We start from the raw sequence: 21671 nt of genomic DNA on the forward strand, positions 1-21671 counted from the left end.
CTGCCTTCCTAGCCTGGCTGATAGGGTTTATCTTCAAATCCACTCTTAGCCTCTGGAGGCAGAAGACTTTATGATCCAAACTTTTCACTAAGAGAGAAATGATTGTAGCATCACTATAATGATGTAGTTATCTAAGATGGAAATATATAATCATAGAATAAATACTCTGAGGATCTCAAGTGAATCTGGCAGCAAACATGTGTTCCATAACTACTGCTGATTAATCAGATGTATATATTTCCAGATTGTGTATTTAAATTGAGCATTATCAAATTCTAGATAAAACCTTTAATAGAAGTTTTAGAAACATGATCTCATCTATTTCTGCACTTATAAAATCTTGATATAATGGGGGTGATGTATGATATATTTTGACTTTGAGAAGATTTTGATGAGGGCTCCAGGTGGTGGCAACCTGGCCTTGGTTAGATGAGTTGCTAAGGAAATCAAGGCAGGCGGGGCGGTGGGAGAACACACAAAGATCATCTGTCCCCCTGAGATGAACTCCCATGAGTTTTTGGATGATTGGTGATTAACTGAAGTTGATTTCTCTTTGATGATTCCATCCAGCTTGCTCAAAGCAGAGCACGTGGAGGGGCCACTTTAAAGGCCTCCCTGAGAAATGAGAAGGGACCTGAGGCAGATGAGGGAGGAGCCTGTGGCTATGGGAGAGAGGGGCCAGGGAGCTGATGCAGAGAGGTGGGGAGAGGAATGTCCTGCCTGCCTGGGAAAGGTGGGCAAGAGAAGAGAGCATGTGAGAGTCAGGCTGGGGGAGAACCTTCCAGAGAGACATTGATGAAGTGCCTGAGGTAAGACAGGAGGGCCTATTTAAATCTAATTTACCAACATCCTTCCCTCCTAGAGGTCTCAGGCTCAGGTGATGACTAGGAGTCAGAGCTGGGGAAGCATCTTCCTGGTTCACAGGGAGGATGCAGTGGAAAGACAGAGACCGATGGTGGACACATGGCCCCGAGGCCTGGGAGTGAGGTTGGGGCAGCGTTGTCCACACACCCAGGGTCACACTGCAGGCACGTGGCCCACAAAGGCCCAAGGTTTCTGGTGCTGGGAGCCTGATCGTGGGCACCTAGTACTTTCTGCACAGAGAGGAGGTGGCCGTGAAGCGCCGTGGAGTAACTGCTGGCACAGAAGTACACAGATGTCTGGTTGCGGATGGCAGACTTCAGTGTCAGAGGGAAGTTCTCTTTGTTTGATCTGGAGACGCTGTAACCCTGGGACACATCTCCCGGCTCGCTACTGGGCACACCAGCTGAGTAATAGATCAGCCTCAGCCCGTGCCCCAGGTCTTGTCGGTACCAGTACATGTGATCATGACCCAAATCCTGAGTACATTTCAGTGTCTTGCTGTGTCCTGTCCTCACGACCTGGAATCTGGGGTCCTGAGTGACACCAGCGTGGACCGCCCCTGTGGAGAAGGAGGACCGATGCTGCAGTCACAGTGGACATGCTTGGTGCTGGCACCCCCAAGGGGACCCTGCCCCCAGGACTCACCTGCCTGCAGGAGACAGAAGACCACACAGCCCAGGAGGCAGGGGCTCATGGCAGGGGAGGGGCAGGCGGAGGGCCCTCTGGTCTGAGTGTGGATGAGAGGGGAGAGGGGCTCTCCAGGGAGTCCTTCTGAGATGTCACTGTCCCTGCCAGGCCCCAGAGCCGAACTGCACCAAAAGGGGGCCACGCCCTTTCCCCCAGAGCCTCAAATCAAAGATGAACCTCAGAGTGTCACTTCCTAGACTGGCTGAGAAGAAGTCCAGGGTCCCCGAGGAAGAGAAAGAAATCCAGAGCCCTAGAGATGGTGAAAGGTGTCCAGGGCTCTCAAGGAGAAAAGAACAAACATTTTTTCTACATTGCTTTGTTTAGCCAATAGAGGGACCTATCTTGCTGGAGGACATGTTTCTCCTTACTAATCTAACTAATCATCTAACTAATCTTGTTATTGTAAGATGTATTTTGTGTAAGTGTGTTTGGCGAGACCTTTCTATTGTCAGTTCTAATCTTGTTAATTTAAGATGTATGTTGTGAATGGGTCTGATAAACTATATAAGGCCTTGATAAGACTAGCAAACGGGGGCACTCTCCCTCCCCCTTTGATGTCTATGTCAGAAGATTTCCTTGTACCTTTTTATATGTTAATAAAACTCAGCTACACAAAATCTCTTGAATGATCAAGACTGGTCCCTGGTCCCGAAGCTAAATCGTCTTCGGAAATCATGAATCCAACACCTTTCAATGGAAGCTATCAAACCTGAGTGAACAGTTCATAACAGGGAGACCCATTCAGCTCACAGGACATAAGCCTTACAAGTTGCTGTCATCTGTCTATGAAACTGATCAAATTTTTTGTATGTTCTAGTCCAGAGATAATTTTTCATTAACACATACGTTTCATTTATTTATCTGCATATTTCTGTAGTTTTAAGTCTTAGGGAAATCCTTCTGGCTTCCTGTTGCCCCTTATGACTCATGTGTCCCAATAGGACTTCAAGGCCTATTTGCACTGTAATTGCCTGCAGTCCTGAGAAGGTCCCTCCACCTACCATGTTTCTCCAGGTGTCTGATCCTACCCTTATCACAAGCTCATCAACACTGAGGAATTGTTTGGTCTGTTTCTTATCAATTCACTGACAGTTGGTCCACCAGCCAAAGGCAGGTACAGCTCCTTCAAGTTCACAGGAGCCCCTGCTTCCCAGGTCTGGGGAGGGAGCAAGCAGATACCCTCAGGCCTGTGACCCACCTTTCTGAATGGAGAGAAGCCGGTTGCCCAGCACGGGTTACTTATTGGCACAAAGAAATGCAGACTTAGGAGGGACATGGAGGGAGATGCAGACTCCAGAAAAAAAAACAACTGCTCCGTTTTTATTTGAGAGATTCCTCCCATGGCAGTACCTCCTTGTGAAGCAAGACCGCCATTCACTGAATAAAAGTTCATATCTTAGAGCCCCAAATTCAATCTTGTTACACATAACCCCCATGCATATCTAATTTGTTCTGTAGGGAGACAGTTACATTCGTGGCAAGACACCACAGGTGTTGAGAAGAGACTTGAGTCAGAGTCCTTGCTATAATAATTATGAAGTATGAGATCTGGGCAAATCATGTTCACTCAGATATATAAACAGTTAAAATACTACTTATCTTGCATGATCTTTGTGAGCATTAAAGTATATCAAGAAATGAACATCTGGGGAAGACTGTCTACTCCACCAGAGACTGGGCTTGCCAGGCTGGCAGTCAACACACTCACCACCACTTCCTGAGCTGGGGCAGGAGTGTTTTTGTCCCAGAGGCACCTGATCATGCAGGGCGTTGTCTTGGCTACTGGCACATAGATAAAGGGTGGAGTCCGTCAGCTCCAAGGAGCCCAAGTTCAGCTCCAAGCGAAAATCACTGAACTGTTCTCCTGAGAATCGATCTGATATGTTTCCTTTCTCATTAACTTCCCTGTTGTAATACTGAATGAGGAACTGGGGGCCCTGGCCCAGAGCCTGTTGGTACCAGTACACAAAGCGATGTCCAAATTCAGAGGAACATCTCAGCCTCACTTGCTGCTTTCTTGATTTGATCAGGTATTTGGGGGTCTGGGTGACTTCAGAATCCACCAGGCCTGTTGGGGAGCACAAGAAAGCTGAGGGCAGAGCACAGGGAAGCCTCCTGTTGCAGCCCTCACCGACGGGCTTCTATCTCAGGGAGGCAAATACATCTCAGAAGCTCCCACACTGTGTCCAGGAGTCACCTGCTCCCAGGAAGCAGAGAGTCACACAGCAGAGGAGCCTGGCGCCTATGGCAGCATCAGGAACCCAAGACTGCTGCTGGCTGGGGGCGGGTCTCCTAGGGTAAGTGGGGTAAACTGCCCACCCTCCTGCTTCCCTGATTGGAGCATTTGCCTATGACGTCACAGCTATGTGTTTCTGCAAGTTCCCTACCCACTGTACACCCTGCCAGGACCAAAGGTGGGCCCTCTTTACCATTCCTTGCCCTTCACAGACCCTGAACAAGGGGTGGGTGTGAAGGGTGCACCATTCCCATGTCCCCATATGCCCACAACAGAGCTTGTTGTCCTCTGCCTGGCCCTGCCTAACACTCAGCCAGGCACTCACCTGGCTGGGAATCACCAGGCAATCAGCTGACAATCACACAGCCCTCACCAGCCACCCCAACCCCTTCACCTCCACTTCGCTTGCAGCTCCAGGAGACCATCTCCTGGGCACATCCTGAGGATCCAGGCACATCCCCACTTTCCCTGGCAGTGAGGAGTCTGTGCTGGTTCCATGTGTCCTGGAACCTCAGGATCTCAGGGATCTCAATCCTGCTTTCTCAGGCAGGCATGTAGCCAAGGTTCCTTAAAGCTGCCCTCCCCAGGGTGAATCTCCACCCCTCCCAAGTGCCCTGATTACCGTGGGCCCACAGCGCCTCCTATTGGCCAATGGTCCAGAGTCTCATGGGTCTGTGCCTTCTGTCTAAAGCAAGAATGTAAACACCCCACACCCCGAATACACACACACACACACACACACACACACACACAGTTGTTCTACTGTCTTCCCATCCTGGCTGACTTCAGATTGGTCTTCAAATTCCCTCTTAGCCTCTGGAGGTAAAAGACTGTAGAAACCAACATTTCCATTAAGAAGAAAACAATTTCACAGACAGTAGCATGCTCAGGTGGAATCACACAGACCTTCAATACAGACACTCTGATGAGCTCAGGGGAATACAGCCTGGGACACTGCATTCCTTAGATCCCTCGGATTAGTCAGATCCACATATTTCTTGATTGTCTACATAAATTAAATATCACTAATTCTAGGTAATGGATTTATATACAGAGATTATATATTAACCCATTGAATATTAAAGTTATAAGACTTTGAAATTAAAAACACCAACCGTGCACTGTATTTAACGTAGATGCAGCTGGGCGTGATAGGAGATGCACACTCCGTGTCACACTGCAGACATGTGGCCCTGGGCTCCGAGGCTCCGCGTGCGAGAAGCCTGCAAGGAGCTCTCCTACTTCCAGGCCACAGGGCTTCCCTCATCTTTTTGCACAGACTGGAAGTGGCCGTGCAGCCGTGGAGTAACTGCTGGCACAGACGTCTGGGAGCTGTTGGCAGACTCCAGCGTGAGAGGGAAGTTCTGTGTGTTTGGTCTGGAGACAATGTACCTGTCAGTCATGTCTCCTTTCTCCGTGGCAGGAGGGATAACTGAGTAATGGATTAGCCTCAGCCCATGTCCCGGGTCTTGTCGGTACCAGTACATATAGCTATAGCTCAGATCCTGAGTACAATTAAGTGTGACACTCTGTCCTGTCCTCACGACCTGGAATCTGGGGTCCTGAGTGACACCAGCGTGGACCGCCCCTGTGGAGAAGGAGGACCGATGCTGCAGTCACAGCAGACATGCTCAGTGCCGGGACCCCCAAGGGGACCCTGCCCCCAGGACTCACCTGCCTGCAGGAGACAGAAGACCACACAGCCCAGGAGGCAGGGGCTCGTGTCGGGGGCGGGGCAGGTGGAGGGTCCTCTGGTCTGAGTCTGGATGAGAGGGGAGAGGGGTTCTCCAGGGAGTCCTTCTGAGATGTCTCTGTCCCTGCCAGGCCCCAGAGCCAACCTGTCACTAAAGGGGCCACGCCTCCTCCTCCAGAGGCTCAAATCAGAAATGATCCTAAGTGAACAGTTCACATATGACCGACCTAGACAGCATATTAAAAAGCAGAGATATTTACTTTGCCTACAAATGTTCATCTGGTCAAAGCTGTGGTTTTTCCAGTAGTCATGTATGGATGTGAGAGTTGGACTATAAAGAAAGCTGAGTGCCGAAGAATTGATGCTTTTGAATGGTGGTGTTGGAGAAGACTCTTGAGAGTCCCTTGGACTGGAAGGAGATACAAGCAGTCCATCATAAAGGAAGTCAGTCCTGAATATTCATTGGAAGGACTGATGCTGAAGCTGATACTCCAATACTTTGACCACCTGATGCGAAGAACTGACTCATTTGAAGAAACCCTGATGCTGGGCAAGATTGAAAGCAGGAGGAGAAGGGGACGACAGAGCATGAGATGGTTGGATGGCATTGCCGACGTGATGGGTATACGTTTGCATAACCTCCTGGAGTTGGTGATGCACAGGAAAGCCTGGCATTCTGCAATCCAGGGGGTCGCAAAGAGTCAGACACGACCTAGCGGCTGAATGAACTGAACAGTTCACAACAGGGAGACCCATCCAGCTCAATGCACATAAGCCTTACAAGTTCTTGTAAACTCCGTAAAACTGTTCGCAACTTCATGTACATTTTATCCCAGAAATAGCTGTTCATTAATACATACATTCATTTTCTTTATCTACATATTTCTGTGGTTTTGAATATCAGGGAAAATCCTCAGTGCTTCCTGCTGCCCTTTATGACTCACATGTCCCCAATAATCATTCATGTTTCTACTTTGTTAAATTGACAGCAGTCCTGTTCATGTCCTTCCACTCACAATGATTCTGGACCTGTTTCCCCAACCTTAGGGCAGGCTCATCAACACCTGAGGAATCCTTGGGCTCTATTGCTTATTAATTCACCGACTGACAGGGGGCCTGTCAAACGCAGGCTCAGTGCCGTCATGCTCACGTGAGCACGTCTTCTGGTGTCTGAGGGGTGGGGGGGCAGCAGGCCAAACCACCTCAGGCCTGTGGCCCACCTTGCTTTGAGGAGAGAAGCTGGCTGCCCAGCACCACGGGTGACAAGTTGGCACAAAGGAGTCCAGACGTGGAGGCATGTCGGGAGAGATGGCTGAGATCAGGGCAAAGGAGAAAAGCTCTGATTCCACGTGAGACATCCGTTGCAGGGGATACTTCCTTGTGAAAGTGTCTGCCATTCAGTGACTGACATCCTAGACCCTAGACTCTATCACACCGCACAGACCTCACATTTAGAAGGACCCTGTACTAGGGGCTATGCTCTGCTGTAGTGATTATCAACTTCTCAGTAATTTCTGAACCTGAATATCATGCACCTGGTCATGAGTCGGTGACCGTGGTGACCTCCTGATGTGCTGGTTTCAGGTCTTGGGTCTGAGGGACTAACTATTCCTGGGGCCTCAGAGACAAAAACACAGAAACTAAAGTCAGAAGCAAGGAATGAGCCCAATGTTGTAGCCACAAAAACAAGCCTTGAATTGGGGCCTGGCAAGTCCATGGGATCCAAACCTGTGCTCAGAGTCTCTCTGGTCCAAGAGACAGTGGGGCCCACAATACAGGAGTCTAATACCCAGGCCAGGCCGCTGCAGAAAGGGGGACTTCCAGAGCAGAGGAAGGATGTCTCGGAGAGTCTATCGGATCTATCTAGGCCTGGAAGGCAGGCAGTCACCCTCATCACACTTCCTGAACTGGGGTAGGAGAGTTTTTGTGCCAGAGGCACCTGATCACGCAGGGCTGTGTCTGGGCTGCTGGCACAGAGATACACGGCTGAGTCTGTCAGCTCCAAGGAGCTCAAGTTCAGCTCAGAGCGACAGTCACTGAACTGTTTTGCTGAGAATCGATCTGGGAGCTGTGCCTCTCCCCTCACTTCCTGCCTATAATACTCAACGAGGAACCGGGGGCCCTGGCCCAGGGCCTGTTGGTACCAGTACAAAGAGAGGTGTCCAGAGACAGGGGAGCATCCCAGGGTCACTCGCTGTCCTCTTGCTTTAATCAGGTATCTTGGGGTTTGGGTGACTCCAGCATCCATAAGGCCTGTGGGGGAAGAAGATGGGGCTGAGAAAGATCGCAGGAGAGAACCCAATGGTGCCTTGGTTTCAGGCAAAGTCAGGCTGGGAACAGAGATTCTCTCTTGTGCCAAGGACCCACCTGCTGCCAGTAGACAAAGAGCCACACAGCAGACGGGGCTGCAGCCCATGGCAGGAGGGGCAGAGCGGTCCGGGGTCTCCTTGCTCAGAGCTCTGCTTCTCTGAGAGCTGGGGTTCTGGGCCTCCTTCCCCTGATTGGAAGTGAGGCAGGGACATCACTGCTCTGATGTCATTGCCTCTGCTGGTTCCCAGGAATCTGACCTTTCATTCCAGGTCAGCTGATCTACGAACGCTGCTCTGTCCTGCAGTCTCTTAGATGACGTGTGAGCTGGACTGCTGGTCTGGGAGAGGCTGGGTTTATCCCCGAGGCCCTTCCCTATGGCTCCTTCGCTTCTCTCTTCAGGCTGGTGTTTCCCTTTTCTGTTTCTTTCCTACCAAATCCCAGCTCCATACCCTTCACTTTTTCTGCAACCTCAGAGGCTCCTTCAGCATTGCATAGTTGAAGTTCAAGGCTCCCAGCTGGGACAGCAAGCTTACAAATTAGTGCCTATGCTAGTCAGGCTTCTAGAGATAAAAACCCCAAATGAAGCTTTCTCTTAACCCTCCTGGTCCCAGACACTAGCACTGTCCCCTTGCTCTGCCCCAGAAACTTCCGGAGTTTGGCAGTTCCACAGCGTCCCCATGTGGTCTATGTGTGGAAACCAAGATTGTCTGCCCAGGTTTTATAGTCATGGGATGCGTTCATAGCAGAAAATATTTCACTGTTTGCCAATCACACTGTGTTTTTGCTTGTTTTGTTTTTCCAAAGAACATACACACAATTAGAAACACAAACTCACAAACCAGCCTTCCTTAGATGATTTATGATTTTGTATTTCAAGAGAAAAGAAAGGTGTTCATGCAGGAAATATTTAATACTTTGGCTTTTAGAAGATTGTGATGAGGGAAATGCTACAAACTTGGGTTAGTTTTTGTTGGTGGTGGCGGTGTTCAATTGCTAACTCCAGTCCAACTCTTTGAGACCCCATGCATTGCAATGCACCAAGCTCCCCTATTCTTCACTGTCTCCCAGAGTTTGCTCAAATTCATGTCTTTTGTGTTGGTGATGCTATCTAACCACCTCTTTCTCTGCCACCCCCTTCTCCTTTTGCTTTCAGTCTTTCCCAACATCAGGGTCTAGGCTATTTAGATGCTAAAGACAGGCAGTGGTGGAGAATACATACACACACAGTTTGCCTCTCCTTCTCCTGAGGGACTACAAAGGAATTATGGATGATTAATAATTAATTGAGGTTGTATTCTCTTTGAGGACCCCAGGGAGCCTACTCAAACACGACCACTTAGGGATCATTACAAGGTTCCCTGAGTAGTGGGCTAGGACTTGACCCAGATGAGGGAGGAGAATCAAGGCTGAAGTAGAAAAGGGTTGGAACGAGGGCCCGGAAGGTGAGAGAGGAAAGACCACACATCTGGTAAGTTGGACAAGAGCAGAGACTACACAGGGGCCAGCCTGGGGGAGAAACTTCCACAGCGACAGGCATGTGGTGCCCAGGGAGAGACAAGAGGGTGTAGATGTACCTGACTTCCAAACACCCTTCCCCTCTGGAGGCCTCATGTTCAGACTGATACTAGGAGTCAGAGCTGGCTAGCATCTTTAGGCTCACATGGGAGCTACGGTGAAAAGACAGAGAATGAAAGTGGACACTTGTCCATGAGGCCCTGTTGTCAGGTCTGTGCCAGCAAAGATCTAAAACTACTGGCTATGCTGCCAGTGTGTCTGTGGGCTCCGAGGCTCCAGGTGCTAGGAGCCTGCAAGGGGCTCCCCAGTGTTCAGGCTGCAGGGCGCTCATCTGTCTTTTTGCACAGAGAGGAGGTGGTCGTGCAGCGCCGTGGAGTCACTGCTGGCGCAGAAGTACACAGATGTCTGGGAGTGGTTGGCAGACTTCAGCGTGAGAGGGAATTTCTCTGTGCTTGGTCTGGAGACGCTGTACCGGTCGGGCACATCTCCTTGCACCGTGGAGGAAGCCACAGTTGAGTAATGGATCAGCCTCAGCCCGAGTCCCGGGTCTTGTCGGTACCAGTACATGTAGTTATGACCCAGATCCTGAGTACAATTAAGTGTCATGCTCTGTCCTGTCCTCACGACCTGGAATCTGGGGTCCTGAGTGACACCAGCGTGGACCGCCCCTGTGGAGAAGGAGGACCGATGCTGCAGTCACAGTGGACATGCTCAGTGCTGACACCCCAGGGGACCCTGCCCCCAGGACTCACCTGCCTGCAGGAGACAGAAGACCACACAGCCCAGGAGGCAGGGGCTCATGGCGGGGGCGGGGCAGGCAGAGGGTCCTCTGGTCTGAGTGTGGATGAGAGGGGAGAGGGGCTCTCCAGGCAGTCCTTCTGAGATGTCCCTGTCCCTGCCCGCGCCCCAGAGCCGACCTGTCGCTCAGGGGGCCACGCCCCTTCCCCCAGAGGCTCAAATCAGAAATGATCCTAAGTGAACTGTTCACAACAGGGAGATCCATCCAGATCAATGGACATAAGCCTCACAAGTAGATGTAAACTTTCTGTCAAACTAATTAAATTTTGTGTGTGTTCTAGTCTAGAGATAATTTTTCATTAATACTTCTATTACTTTTGTTTATCTGCATATTTCTGTAGTTTTTAATCTTTTGGAAATCCTTCTGGCTTCGCTTTGACTTTATGACTGATGTGACCCAGTAGGACTTCAAGGTTCCATTTCTGCATAATTGACCACAGTCCTGAGATTGTCCCTTCACCTACCATGTTTCTCCAGGAATCTGCTCCCAACCTCACTGCAGGCTCATCAACATTTGAGGAATTGTTGGTCTATCTAATCAATTCACTGACAGATGGTCCACCACCTAAATGCAGGTACAGCTCGTTCACGTTCATAGGAGCCCTTGTTTCTCGTGTCAGGGGAGGGAGCAAGCAGAGACCCCTCAGGCCTGTGACCCACCTTTCTGAGTGTAGAGAAGCTGGTTGCCCACCACCCCAGATGACATATTGGCACAAAGGAATACAGACGTAGGAGGGACACGGCAAGAGGTGGCAGACTCCAGGGTAACTGAAAAATGCTCTTTATTTATTGAGAGATCCTTTCCATGGGAATACCTCCTTGTGATGCACAGCTGCCATTCACTGAGTAACAGTTCATATCTTACAGCCCCACACTGTCCCTGTTACACAGAGCCCAGCACGGATATGGACTTTGCTCTGTATGGAGCCATTTCCATGAGGAAAGGAACCACAGGTGCTGAGAACAAACTTGAGCGGAAGCCTAGTTGTAAGTTATGAAGTATGAGATCTGGGCAATTCCCGTCCCCTCAGATGTACAAACAGTTAAAATTATACTTATCTTGATGATCTTAGTGAGCATTAAAGCATATAAAGAAATGAATGTCTGGGAAAGTCTATCGCTCTACCAGAGACTGGGCTTGGCAGGCTGGCAGCTGACACACGGGGCAACACTTCCTGAGCTGGGGCAGGGGTGTTTTTGTCCCAGAGGCACCTGGTCACGCAGGGCTGTGTCTTGGCTGCTGGCACAGAGATACAGGGCGGAGTCCGTCAGCTCCAAGGAGCTCAGGTTCAGCTCTGAGCAAAGATCACTGAACTGTTCTCCTGAGAATTGATCTGGTAAGTTTCCTTTCTCACTAACTTCCCTGTTGTAATATTGAATGAGGAATTGGGGACCCTGGCCCAGGGCCTGTTGGTACCAGTACACAGAGCGGAGTCCAGATTCAGGGGAACATCTCAGCGTCACTTGCTGTTTTCCTGATTTGATCCGGTACTTGGGTGTCTGGGTGACTTCAGAATCCACCAGGCCTGTTGGGGGAGACAAGGAATCTGTGGGCAGAGCACAGGGGAAGCCTCCTGCTTCAATCCTCATCACCGGGCTTCTGTCGCAGGGTGACAGAACATCTCAGAAGCTCCCCGCTGTGTCCAGACTCACCTGCTCCCAGGAGGCAGAGAGTCACCCAGCAGAGGAGCCTGGAGCCCTTGGCAGCATCAGGAACCCAAGGCTGCTGCTGGCTGGGGGCGGGGCTCCTGGGCTGAGAGGTGTAAGTGCTGACCCTTCTGCTTCCCTGAAGGAGCATTTGCCTATGACGTCACGGCTCTGTGTCTCTGCAGGCTGCCCTTGTTCCTGGACCCCTTGGCAGGACCCAGGGCTGGCTCCTCTATGCCCTTCCCTGTCCTGACAGCCGCTCAGCAAGTTTGGCTGTGAGGTGAGTTTCTTCCCCTGGTCCCATGTGCCCACAACATGTCTTGTTCTCCTCTGCCTGACCCTGCCTGACACTCAGACCCAAGACCTCACCAACCACCCCAGCCCCTTCACCTCCTCCTCACATGCTGATCCAGAATACAACCGTGAACATCCTGAGGTTCCAGGCACGTCCCCAGTTCCCTGGGCAGGGAGGAGTCTGTGCTGGTTCCATATGTCTTGGAACAATTCAGGGAACTCAAACCTGTTCCCAGATGCAGGCATGATATAGCCAAGGTTCCCTTAAACTGCCCTCTCCAGAGAGATTCTCAACCCCTCCCAGTACACCCTACTTACCTTTAAACACAGTGCCTCCAAGTGGCCAAAGGTCCAGGGTCTCATGGATTTGCACCATCTGTTGAAAGCAAGGGTACAAAAATCCAGGACCCTGCACACACACACACACACACACACACACACACACACAGACACACACAGAGACACACACACAGACACACATGCACACACAGACACACACAAACACACAGACACATACACACAGACACACACACACAGACACACACAGAGACACACACAGAGACACACATGCACACACAGACACACACAAACACACACACAGACACATACACACAGACACACACACACACACACACTCACACACACAGACACACACTCACAGACACACACACACAGACACACACAAACACCACACACACACAGACACACACACACAGACACACACAGACACACACACAGAGACACACACAAACACACACAGACACACACACACAGACACACACACACACAGACACACACACACATACACAGACACACAAACACACACACGCGCTCACACACACAAACACACATCTGTTCTACTGCCTTCCTAGCCTGGCTAATAGGGTGTATCTTCAAATCCACTCTTAGCCTTTGAAGGCAGAAGACTTTATGATCCAAACTTTTCACTAAGAGAGAAATGATTGTAGCATCACTATAATGATGTAGTTATCTAAGATGGAAATATATAATCATAGAATAAATACTCTGAGGATCTCAAGTGAATCTGCCAGCAAACATGTGTTCCATAAGTACTTCTGATTAATCAGATGTATATATTTCCAGATTGTGTATTTAAATTGAGCATTATCAAATTCTAGATAAAACTTTTAATAGGAGTTTTAGAAACATGATCTCATCTATTTCTGCACTTATAAAATCTTGATATAATGGGGGTGATGTATGATATATTTTGACTTTGAGAAGATTTTGATGAGGGCGCCAGGTGGTGGCAACCTGGCCTTGGTTAGATGAATGCTAAGGAAAACAGGGCAGGTGGGGCGGTGGGAGAACACACAAAGATCATCTGTCCCCCTGAGATGAACTCCCATGAGTTTTTGGATGATTGGTGATTAACTGAAATTGATTTCTCTTTGATGATTCCATCCAGCTTGCTCAAAGCAGAGCACTTGGAGGGGCCACTTTAGAAGCCTCCCTGAGAAATGAGAAGGGACCTGAGGCAGATGAGGGAGGAGCCTGTGGCTATGGGAGAGAGGGCCAGGGAGCTGATGCAGAGAGGTGGGGAGAGGAATGTCCTTCCTGCCTGGGAAAGGTGGGCAAGAGAAGAGAGCATGTGAGAGTCAGGCTGGGGGAGAACCTTCCAGAGAGACATTGATGAAGTGCCTGAGGTAAATAGGCCTGAGGAGGGCCTATTTAAATCTAATTTACCAACATCCTTCCCTCCTAGAGGTCTCAGGCTCAGGTGATGACTAGGAGTCAGAGCTGGGGAAGCATCTTCCTGGTTCACAGGGAGGATGCAGCAGAAAGACAGAGACCGATGGTGGACACATGGTCCTGAGGCGTGGGAGTGAGGTTGGGGCAGCGTTGTCCACACACCCAGGGTCACACTGCAGGCACGTGGCCCACAAAGGCCCAAGGTTTCTGGTGCTGGGAGCCTGATCGTGGGCACCTAGTACATTTTGCACAGAGAGGAGGTGGCCGTGAAGCGCCGTGGAGTAACTGCTGGCACAGAAGTACACAGATGTCTGGTTGCGGATGGCAGACTTCAATGTCAGAGGGAAGTTCTCTTTGTTTGATCTGGAGACGCTGTAACCCTCGGGCACATCTCCCGGCTCGCTACTGGGCACAACAGCTGAGTAATAGATCAGCCTCAGCCCGTGTCCCGGGTCTTGTCGGTACCAGTACATGCGATCATGACCCAAATCCTGAGTACATTTCAGTGTCTTGCTGTGTCCTGTCCTCACGACCTGGAATCTGGGGTCCTGAGTGACACCTGCGTGGACCGCCCCTGTGGAGAAGGAGGACCGATGCTGCAGTCACAACGGAGATGCTTCATGCTGGCACCCCCAAGGGGACCCTGCCCCCAGGACTCACCTGCCTGCAGGAGACTGAAGACCACACAGCCCAGGAAGCAGGGGCTCATGGCAGGGGCGGGACAGGTGGAGGGCCCTCTGGTCTGAGTGTGGATGAGAGGGGAGAGGGGCTCTCCAGGGAGTCCTTCTGAGATGTCACTGTCCCTGCCAGGCCCCAGAGCAGACCTGCCCCATAAGGCGGCCACGCCCTTCCCCCAGAGACTCAAATCAAAGATGAACCTCAGAGTGTCACTTCCTAGACTGGCTGAGAAGAAGTCCAGGGCCCCCAAGGAAGAGAAAGAAATCCAGAGCCCTAGAGAAGGTGAAAGGGATCTAGGACTCTCAAGGAGCAAAGAACAAACATTTTTTCTACATTGCTTTGGTTAGTCAATAGAGGGACCTATCTTGCTGGAGGACATGTTTCTCCTTACTAATCTAACTAATCATCTAACTTATCTTGTTATCTTAAGATATATTTTGTGTAAGTGTGTTTGGTGAGAACTTTCTATTGTCAGTTCTAATCTTGTTAATTTAAGATGTATATTGTGAATGGATCTGATAAACTATATAAGGCCTTGATAAGACTAGCAAGCGGGGGCACTCTCCCTCCCCCTTTGATGTCTATGTCAGAAGATTTCCTTGTCCCTTTTTATATGTTAAAAAAACTCAGCTACACAAAATCTCTTAATTGATCAAGACTGGTCCCTGGTCTTGAAGCTAAATCGTCTTCGGAAATCATGAATCCAACACCTTTTAATGGAAGCTATCAAACCTGAGTGAATAGTTCATAACAGGGAGACCCATTCAGCTCACCAGACATAAGCCTTACAAGTTGTTGTAATCTGTCCGTGAAACTGATCAAATTTTTTGTATGTTCTAGTACAGAGATAATTTTTCATTAACACATACGTTACATTTATTTATCTGCATATTTCTGTAGTTTTAAGTCTTGGGGAAATCCTTCTGGCTTCCTGTTGCCCCTTATGACTCATGTGTCCCAATAGGACTTCAAGGCCTATTTGCACTGTAATTGCCTGCAGTCCTGAGAATGTCCCTCCACCTATCATGTTTCTCCAGGTGTCTGATCCTACCCTTATCACAAGCTCATCAACACTGAGGAATTGTTTGGTCTGTTTCTTATCAATTCACTGACAGTTGGTCCACCAGCCAAAGGCAGGTACAGCTCCTTCAAGTTCACAGGAGCCCCTGCTTCCCAGGTCTGGGGAGGGAGCAAGCAGATACCCTCAGGCCTGTGACCCACCTTTCTGAATGGAGAGAAGCTGGTTGCCCAGCTCGGGTTACTTATTGTCACAAAGGAATGCAGACTTAGGAGGGACATGGAGGGAGATGCAGACTCCAGAATAAACAAAAACTGCTCTGTTTTTATTTGAGAGATTCCTCCATGGGAATACCTCCTTGTGAAGCAGGACCGCCATTCACTGAATGAAAGTTCATGTCTTAGAGCCCCAAATTCAATCTTGTTACACATAACCCCTATGCATATCTAATTTGTTCTGTAGGGAGACAGTTACATTCGTGGCAAGTCACCACAGGTGTTGAGAAGAGACTTGAGTCAGAGTCCTTGCAATAATTATGAAGTATGAGATCTGGGCAAATCATGTTCACTCAGATATATAAACAGTTAAAATACTACTTATCTTGCATGATCTTTGTGAGCATTAAAGTATATCAAGAAATGAACATCTGGGGAAGACTGTCTACTCCACCAGAGACTGGGCTTGCCAGGCTGGCAGTCAACACACTCACCACCACTTCCTGAGCTGGGGCAGGAGTGTTTTTGTCCCAGAGGCACCTGATCATGCAGGGCTTTGTCTTGGCTACTGGCACATACATAAAGGGTGGAATCCGTCAGCTCCAAGGAGCCCAAGTTCAGCTCCAAGGAGCCCAAGTTCAGCTCCAAGCGAAAATCACTGAACTGTTCTCCTGAGAATCGATCTGATATGTTTCCTTTCTCATTAACTTCCCTGTTGTAATACTGAATGAGGAACTGGGGGCCCTGGCCCAGAGCCTGTTGGTACCAGTACACAAAGCGATGTCCAAATTCAGAGGAACATCTCAGCCTCACTTGCTGCTTTCTTGATTTGATCAGGTATTTGGGGGTCTGGGTGAATTCAGAATCCACCAGGCCTGTTGGGGAGCACAAGAAAGCTGAGGGCAGAGCACAGGGAAGCCTCCTGTTGCAGCCCTCATCGACGGGCTTCTATCTCAGGGAGGCAAATACATCTCAGAAGCTCCCACACTGTGTCCAGGAGTCACCTGCTCCCAGGAAGCAGAGAGTCACACAGCAGAGGAGCCTGGCGCCTATGGCAGCATCAGGAACCCAAGACTGCTGCTGGCTGGGGGCGGGTCTCCTAGGGTAAGTGGGGTAAACTGCCCACCCTCCTGCTTCCCTGATTGGAGCATTTGCCTATGACGTCACAGCTATGTGTTTCTGCAAGTTCCCTACCCACTGTACACCCTGCCAGGACCAAAGGTGGGCCCTCTTTACCATTCCTTGCCCTTCACAGACCCTGAACAAGGGGTGGGTGTGAAGGGTGCACCATTCCCATGTCCCCATATGCCCACAACAGAGCTTGTTGTCCTCTGCCTGGCCCTGCCTAACACTCAGCCAGGCACTCACCTGGCTGGGAATCACCAGGCAATCAGCTGACAATCACACAGCCCTCACCAGCCACCCCAACCCCTTCACCTCCACTTCGCTTGCAGCTCCAGGAGACCATCTCCTGGGCACATCCTGAGGATCCAGGCACATCCCCACTTTCCCTGGCAGTGAGGAGTCTGTGCTGGTTCCATGTGTCCTGGAACCTCAGGATCTCAGGGATCTCAATCCTGCTTTCTCAGGCAGGCATGTAGCCAAGGTTCCTTAAAGCTGCCCTCCCCAGGGTGAATCTCCACCCCTCCCAAGTGCCCTGCTTACCGTGGGCCCACAGCGCCCCCTAGTGGCCAATGGTCCAGAGTCTCATGGGTCTGTGCCTTCTGTCTAAAGCAAGAATGTAAACACCCCACACCCTGAATACACACACTCACACACACACACACACACACACAGTTGTTCTACTGTCTTCCCATCCTGGCTGACTTCAGATTGGTCTTCAAATTCCCTCTTAGCCTCTGGAGGTAAAAGACTGTAGAAACCAACATTTCCATTAAGAAGAAAATAATTTCACTGACAGTAGCATGCTGAGGTGGAATCACACAGACCTTCAATACAGACACTCTGATGAGCTCAGGGGAATACAGCCTGGGACACTGCTTTCCATAGATCCCTCTGATTAGTCAGATCCACATATTTCTTGATTGTCTACATAAATTAAATATCACTAATTCTAGGTAATGGATTTATATACAGATTATATATTAACCCATTGATTATTAAAGTTATAAATGCTGGAAATTAAAAACACCAACCGTGCACTGTATTTAACGTAGATGCAGCTGGGCGTGATAAGAGTCTGCACACTCCGTGTCACACCACAGGCATGTGGCCCTGGGCTCCGAGGCTCCGCGTGCGAGAAGCCTCCAAGCAGCTCTCCTACTTCCAGGCCACAGGGCTTCCCTTATCTTTTTGCACAGAGAGGAGGTGGCCGTGCAGCGATGTGGAGTACCCGCTGGCGCAGAAGTACACAGATGTCTGGGAGCGGCTGGCAGACTCCAGTGTGAGAGGGAAGTTCTGTGTGTTTGGTCTGGAGACGCTGTACCCGTCGGGCACGTCTCCTTTCTCCGAGGCAGGACGGATAACTGAGTAATGGATCAGTCTCAGCCCGTGTCCTGGGTCTTGTCGGTACCAGTACATATAATCATGGTTCATCCTGAGTACAATAACTGTGGCACTCTGTCCTGTCCTCACGACCTGGAATCTGGGGTCCTGAGTGACACCAGCGTGGACCGCCCCTGTGGAGAAGGAGGACAGATGATGCAGTCACAGCGGACATGCTTCATGCTGGCACCCCCAAGGCGACCCTGCCCCCAGGACTCACCTGCCTGCAGGAGACAGAAGACCACACAGCCCAGGAGGCAGGGGCTCACGGCGTGGGTGGGGCAGGCGGAGGGTCCTCTGGTCTGAGTGTGGATGAGAGGGGAGAGGGGCTCTCCAGGGAGTCCTTCTCAGATGTCACTGTCCCTGCCAGGCCTCAGAGCCAACCTGTCACTCAGGGGGCCAAGCCCCTTCCCCCAAGGCTCAAATCAGAAATGAACCTAAGTGAACAGTTCACATATGACCAACCTAGACAGCATATTAAAAAGCAGAGACATTTACTTTGCCAACAAATGTCCATCTGCTTAAAGCTATGGTTTTTCCAGTAGTCACGTATGGATGTGAGAGTTGGATTATAAAGAAAGCTGAGCACCAAAGAATTGATGCTTTGAACTGTGGTGTTGGAGAAGACTCTTGAGAGTCCCTTGGACTGGTAGGAGATACAAGCAGTCCATCCTAAAGGAAGTCAGTCCTGAATATTCATTGGAAGGACTGATGCTGAAGCTGAAACTCCAATACTTTGGCCACCTGATGTGAAGAACTGACTCATTTGAAGAAACCCTGATGCTGGGCAAGATTGAAAGCAGGAGGAGAAGGGGACGACAGAGGATGAGATGGTTGGATGGCATTGCCGACGTGATGGGTATATGTTTGCATAACCTCCGGGAGTTGGTGATGCACAGGAAAGCCTGGCATTCTGCAATCCAGGGGGTCGCAAAGAGTCAGACACGACCTAGGGACTGAACGAACTGAACAGTTCACAACAGGGAGACCCATCCAGCTCAATGCACATAAGCCTTACAAGTTTTTGTAAACTTTCCGTAAAACTGTTCGCAACTTTATGTACATTTTATCCCAGAAATAGCTGTTCATTAATACAAACATTCATTTTCTTTATCTACATATTTCTGTGGTTTTGAATCTCCGGGAAAATCCTCAGGGCTTCCTGCTGCCCTTTAGGACTCACATATCCCCAGTAATCCCTCATGTTTCTACTTTGTTTAATTGACAACAGTCTTGTTCATGTCCTTCCACCCACAATGATTCTGGATATGGTTCCCCAACCTTAGGGCAGGCTCATCAACACCTGAGGAATCCTTGTGTTCTATTGCTTATTAATTCACCGACTGACAGGGGGCCTGTCAAACGCAGGCTCAGTGCCGTCATGGTCACCTGAGCACGTCTTCTGGTGTCTGAGGGGTGGGGGGGCAGCAGGCCGAACCACCTCAGGCCTGTGGCCCACCTTGCTTTGAGGAGAGAAGCTGGCTGCCCAGCACCACGGATGACATGTTGGCACAAAGGCGTCCAGACGTGGAGGGATGTCGGGAGAGATGGCTGACCCGGGGCGAAGGAAAAATGCTCCGATTCTACGTGAGACATACATTGCATGGGAGTACTTCCTTGTGAAGCGTGGCAGCCATTCAGTAACTGATGTCCTAGACCCTAGATTCTATCCCATTGCACAGACCTCACATTTAGAAGGACCCTGTACTAGCTGCTATGCTCAGCTGCTGTGATTTTCAACTTCTCAGTAATTTCTGAACCTGAATATCATGCACCTGGTCATGAGTGGGTGACCGTGGTGACCTCCTGATGTGCTGGTTTCCATGGAACCTGATCACAAGTCTGGGCTCTGGGGGACTAACTATTCCTGGGGCCTCAGAGACAAAAACACAGAAACTAAAGTCAGAAGCCATGAATGAGCCCGATGTTGTAGCCATAAAAACAAGCCTTGAATTGGGGCCTGGCAAGTCCATGGGATCCATATCTGTGCTCAGAATGTCTCTGGTCCAAGAGACAGTGGGACCCACAACACAGGAGACTGGTGCCCAGGCCAGGCCATCATAGAAAGGGGGACTTTTCATTTCAACTCCTGTGACTTGGATGCTGTGGTCAAATCAAAGGCAAGCCTTCTCCTGATATGAAATGATCTTTCACCAAAGTTGCTGCTTCTGGTTACCTGCTCAGTCCCACCACCCAGTGTGTGAACTTGAAGCCTTTCTATGTGTATGACATGCAACCTCAAAGTGATTGTCTAGGAGATGAGGATTTCCTGTGAAAATAGCATCATAAAATCATTTTAGACAATGTGTGCACAAGAAAAGAAATTTATGAAAGTACATAAATAATTAAAAAAAAAAAAGGCTTGTACCAGCAGGGAAGACCTTTGGATGGTCATTTTCCAAACCATCCATCTCCAGATAGGATAGTCCCTGACATGGATATGGTGCTCACATGCTTTCAAGAACATCTTGCAAGATCTTTGTCAGCATTAAAACATATCAGGAAAGAATGGGAAAGGCTGTCCACTCTACCAGCATCTGGGTCTCGCTGGCTGGCAGTCCATGCCCAGCAACCACTTCCTGAGCTGGGGCAGGGGTGTTTTTGTACCAGAGGCACCTGATCATGCAGAGTTGTGTCTTGGCAGCTGGCACAGAGATACAGAGCAGAGTCTAACAGCTCCAAGGAGCTCAGGTTCATCTGAGATCGAGAATCAATCCATCTGACATGTTTCCTTTTGTATGCACTTTCCCATCATAATACTGAAAAAGGAACTGGGGGCCCTGGCCCCGGGCCTGTTGGTACCAGGATACATAGCGGTGTCCAGATTCAGGGGAACATCTCAGCGTCACTTGCTGTTTTCTTGATTTGATCAGATATTTGGGGGTCTGAGTGACTTCAGAATCTACCAGGCCTGTTGGGGAGAAGACAGACAGAAGCTGAGGGCAGAGCACAGGGAAGCCTCCTGCTGCAGCCCTCATCTTCAGGCTTCTACCTCAGGGAGGCAAAGGCATCTCAGAAGCTCCCAAACTGTGTGCAGGCCTCACCTGCTCCCAGGAGGCAGAGAGTCACACAGCAGAGGAGCCTGGAGCCCATGGCAGCATCAGGAACCCAAGACTGCTGCTGGCAGGGGGAGGGGCTCCTGGGGTGAGTGGAGTAAGTGCTGACCCTCCCGCTTCCCTGATTGGAGCGTTTGCCTATGACGTCACTGCTCTGTGTCTCTGCAGGCTGCCCTTGTCCCTTGGACCCCTTGGGAGGACCCAAGGCTGGCTCCTCTATGCCCTTCCCCGTCCTGCACAGCCCCTCAGCAAAGGGTGGGTGTGAGGTGCGTTTCATCCCCTGGTCCATGTGCCCACAACATGTCTTGTTCTGCTCTGTCTGACCCACCTGACGCTCACCACCCAGCCCTCACCAGATACCCCAGCCTCTCACCCTCCCCTTCCCACGCTGCTCCAGGAGACGGCCCCCTGGGCACATCCTGAAGCTCCAGGTAGGTGCCCA

At 50.1% G+C, this 21671-nt stretch overlaps 5 gene segments (V, D, J or C); all 5 read right to left on the reverse strand.

The window, feature by feature from the left end:
- LOC122437842 overlaps positions 1-1562 on the reverse strand; it is a 2081-nt gene extending 519 nt beyond the window's left edge. The window contains 2 exon segments of the V gene segment in view: positions 1092-1423; positions 1510-1562. Of these exon segments, the coding sequence occupies positions 1092-1423; positions 1510-1558 (381 nt within the window).
- Positions 1563-8607: 7045 nt separating this feature from the next.
- On the reverse strand, positions 8608-10313 carry LOC122438751. The segment is given in 2 exon segments: positions 8608-9973; positions 10058-10313. Coding segments are annotated over 2 exon segments (390 nt in total).
- A 912-nt stretch (positions 10314-11225) lies between these two features.
- Positions 11226-11901, reverse strand: LOC122437843. The segment is given in 2 exon segments: positions 11226-11629; positions 11757-11901. Coding segments are annotated over 2 exon segments (549 nt in total).
- A 1891-nt stretch (positions 11902-13792) lies between these two features.
- LOC122437844 lies at positions 13793-14528 on the reverse strand. The segment is given in 2 exon segments: positions 13793-14331; positions 14418-14528. Coding segments are annotated over 2 exon segments (588 nt in total).
- A 2751-nt stretch (positions 14529-17279) lies between these two features.
- On the reverse strand, positions 17280-19678 carry LOC122437845. The segment is given in 5 exon segments: positions 17280-17317; positions 18017-18307; positions 18394-18475; positions 19518-19582; positions 19633-19678. Coding segments are annotated over 5 exon segments (522 nt in total).
- Positions 19679-21671: the final 1993 nt, after the last annotated feature.

Source organism: Cervus canadensis, chromosome 3 (assembly GCF_019320065.1).
Source record: "Cervus canadensis isolate Bull #8, Minnesota chromosome 3, ASM1932006v1, whole genome shotgun sequence".
Lineage (NCBI taxonomy): Eukaryota > Metazoa > Chordata > Mammalia > Artiodactyla > Cervidae > Cervus > Cervus canadensis.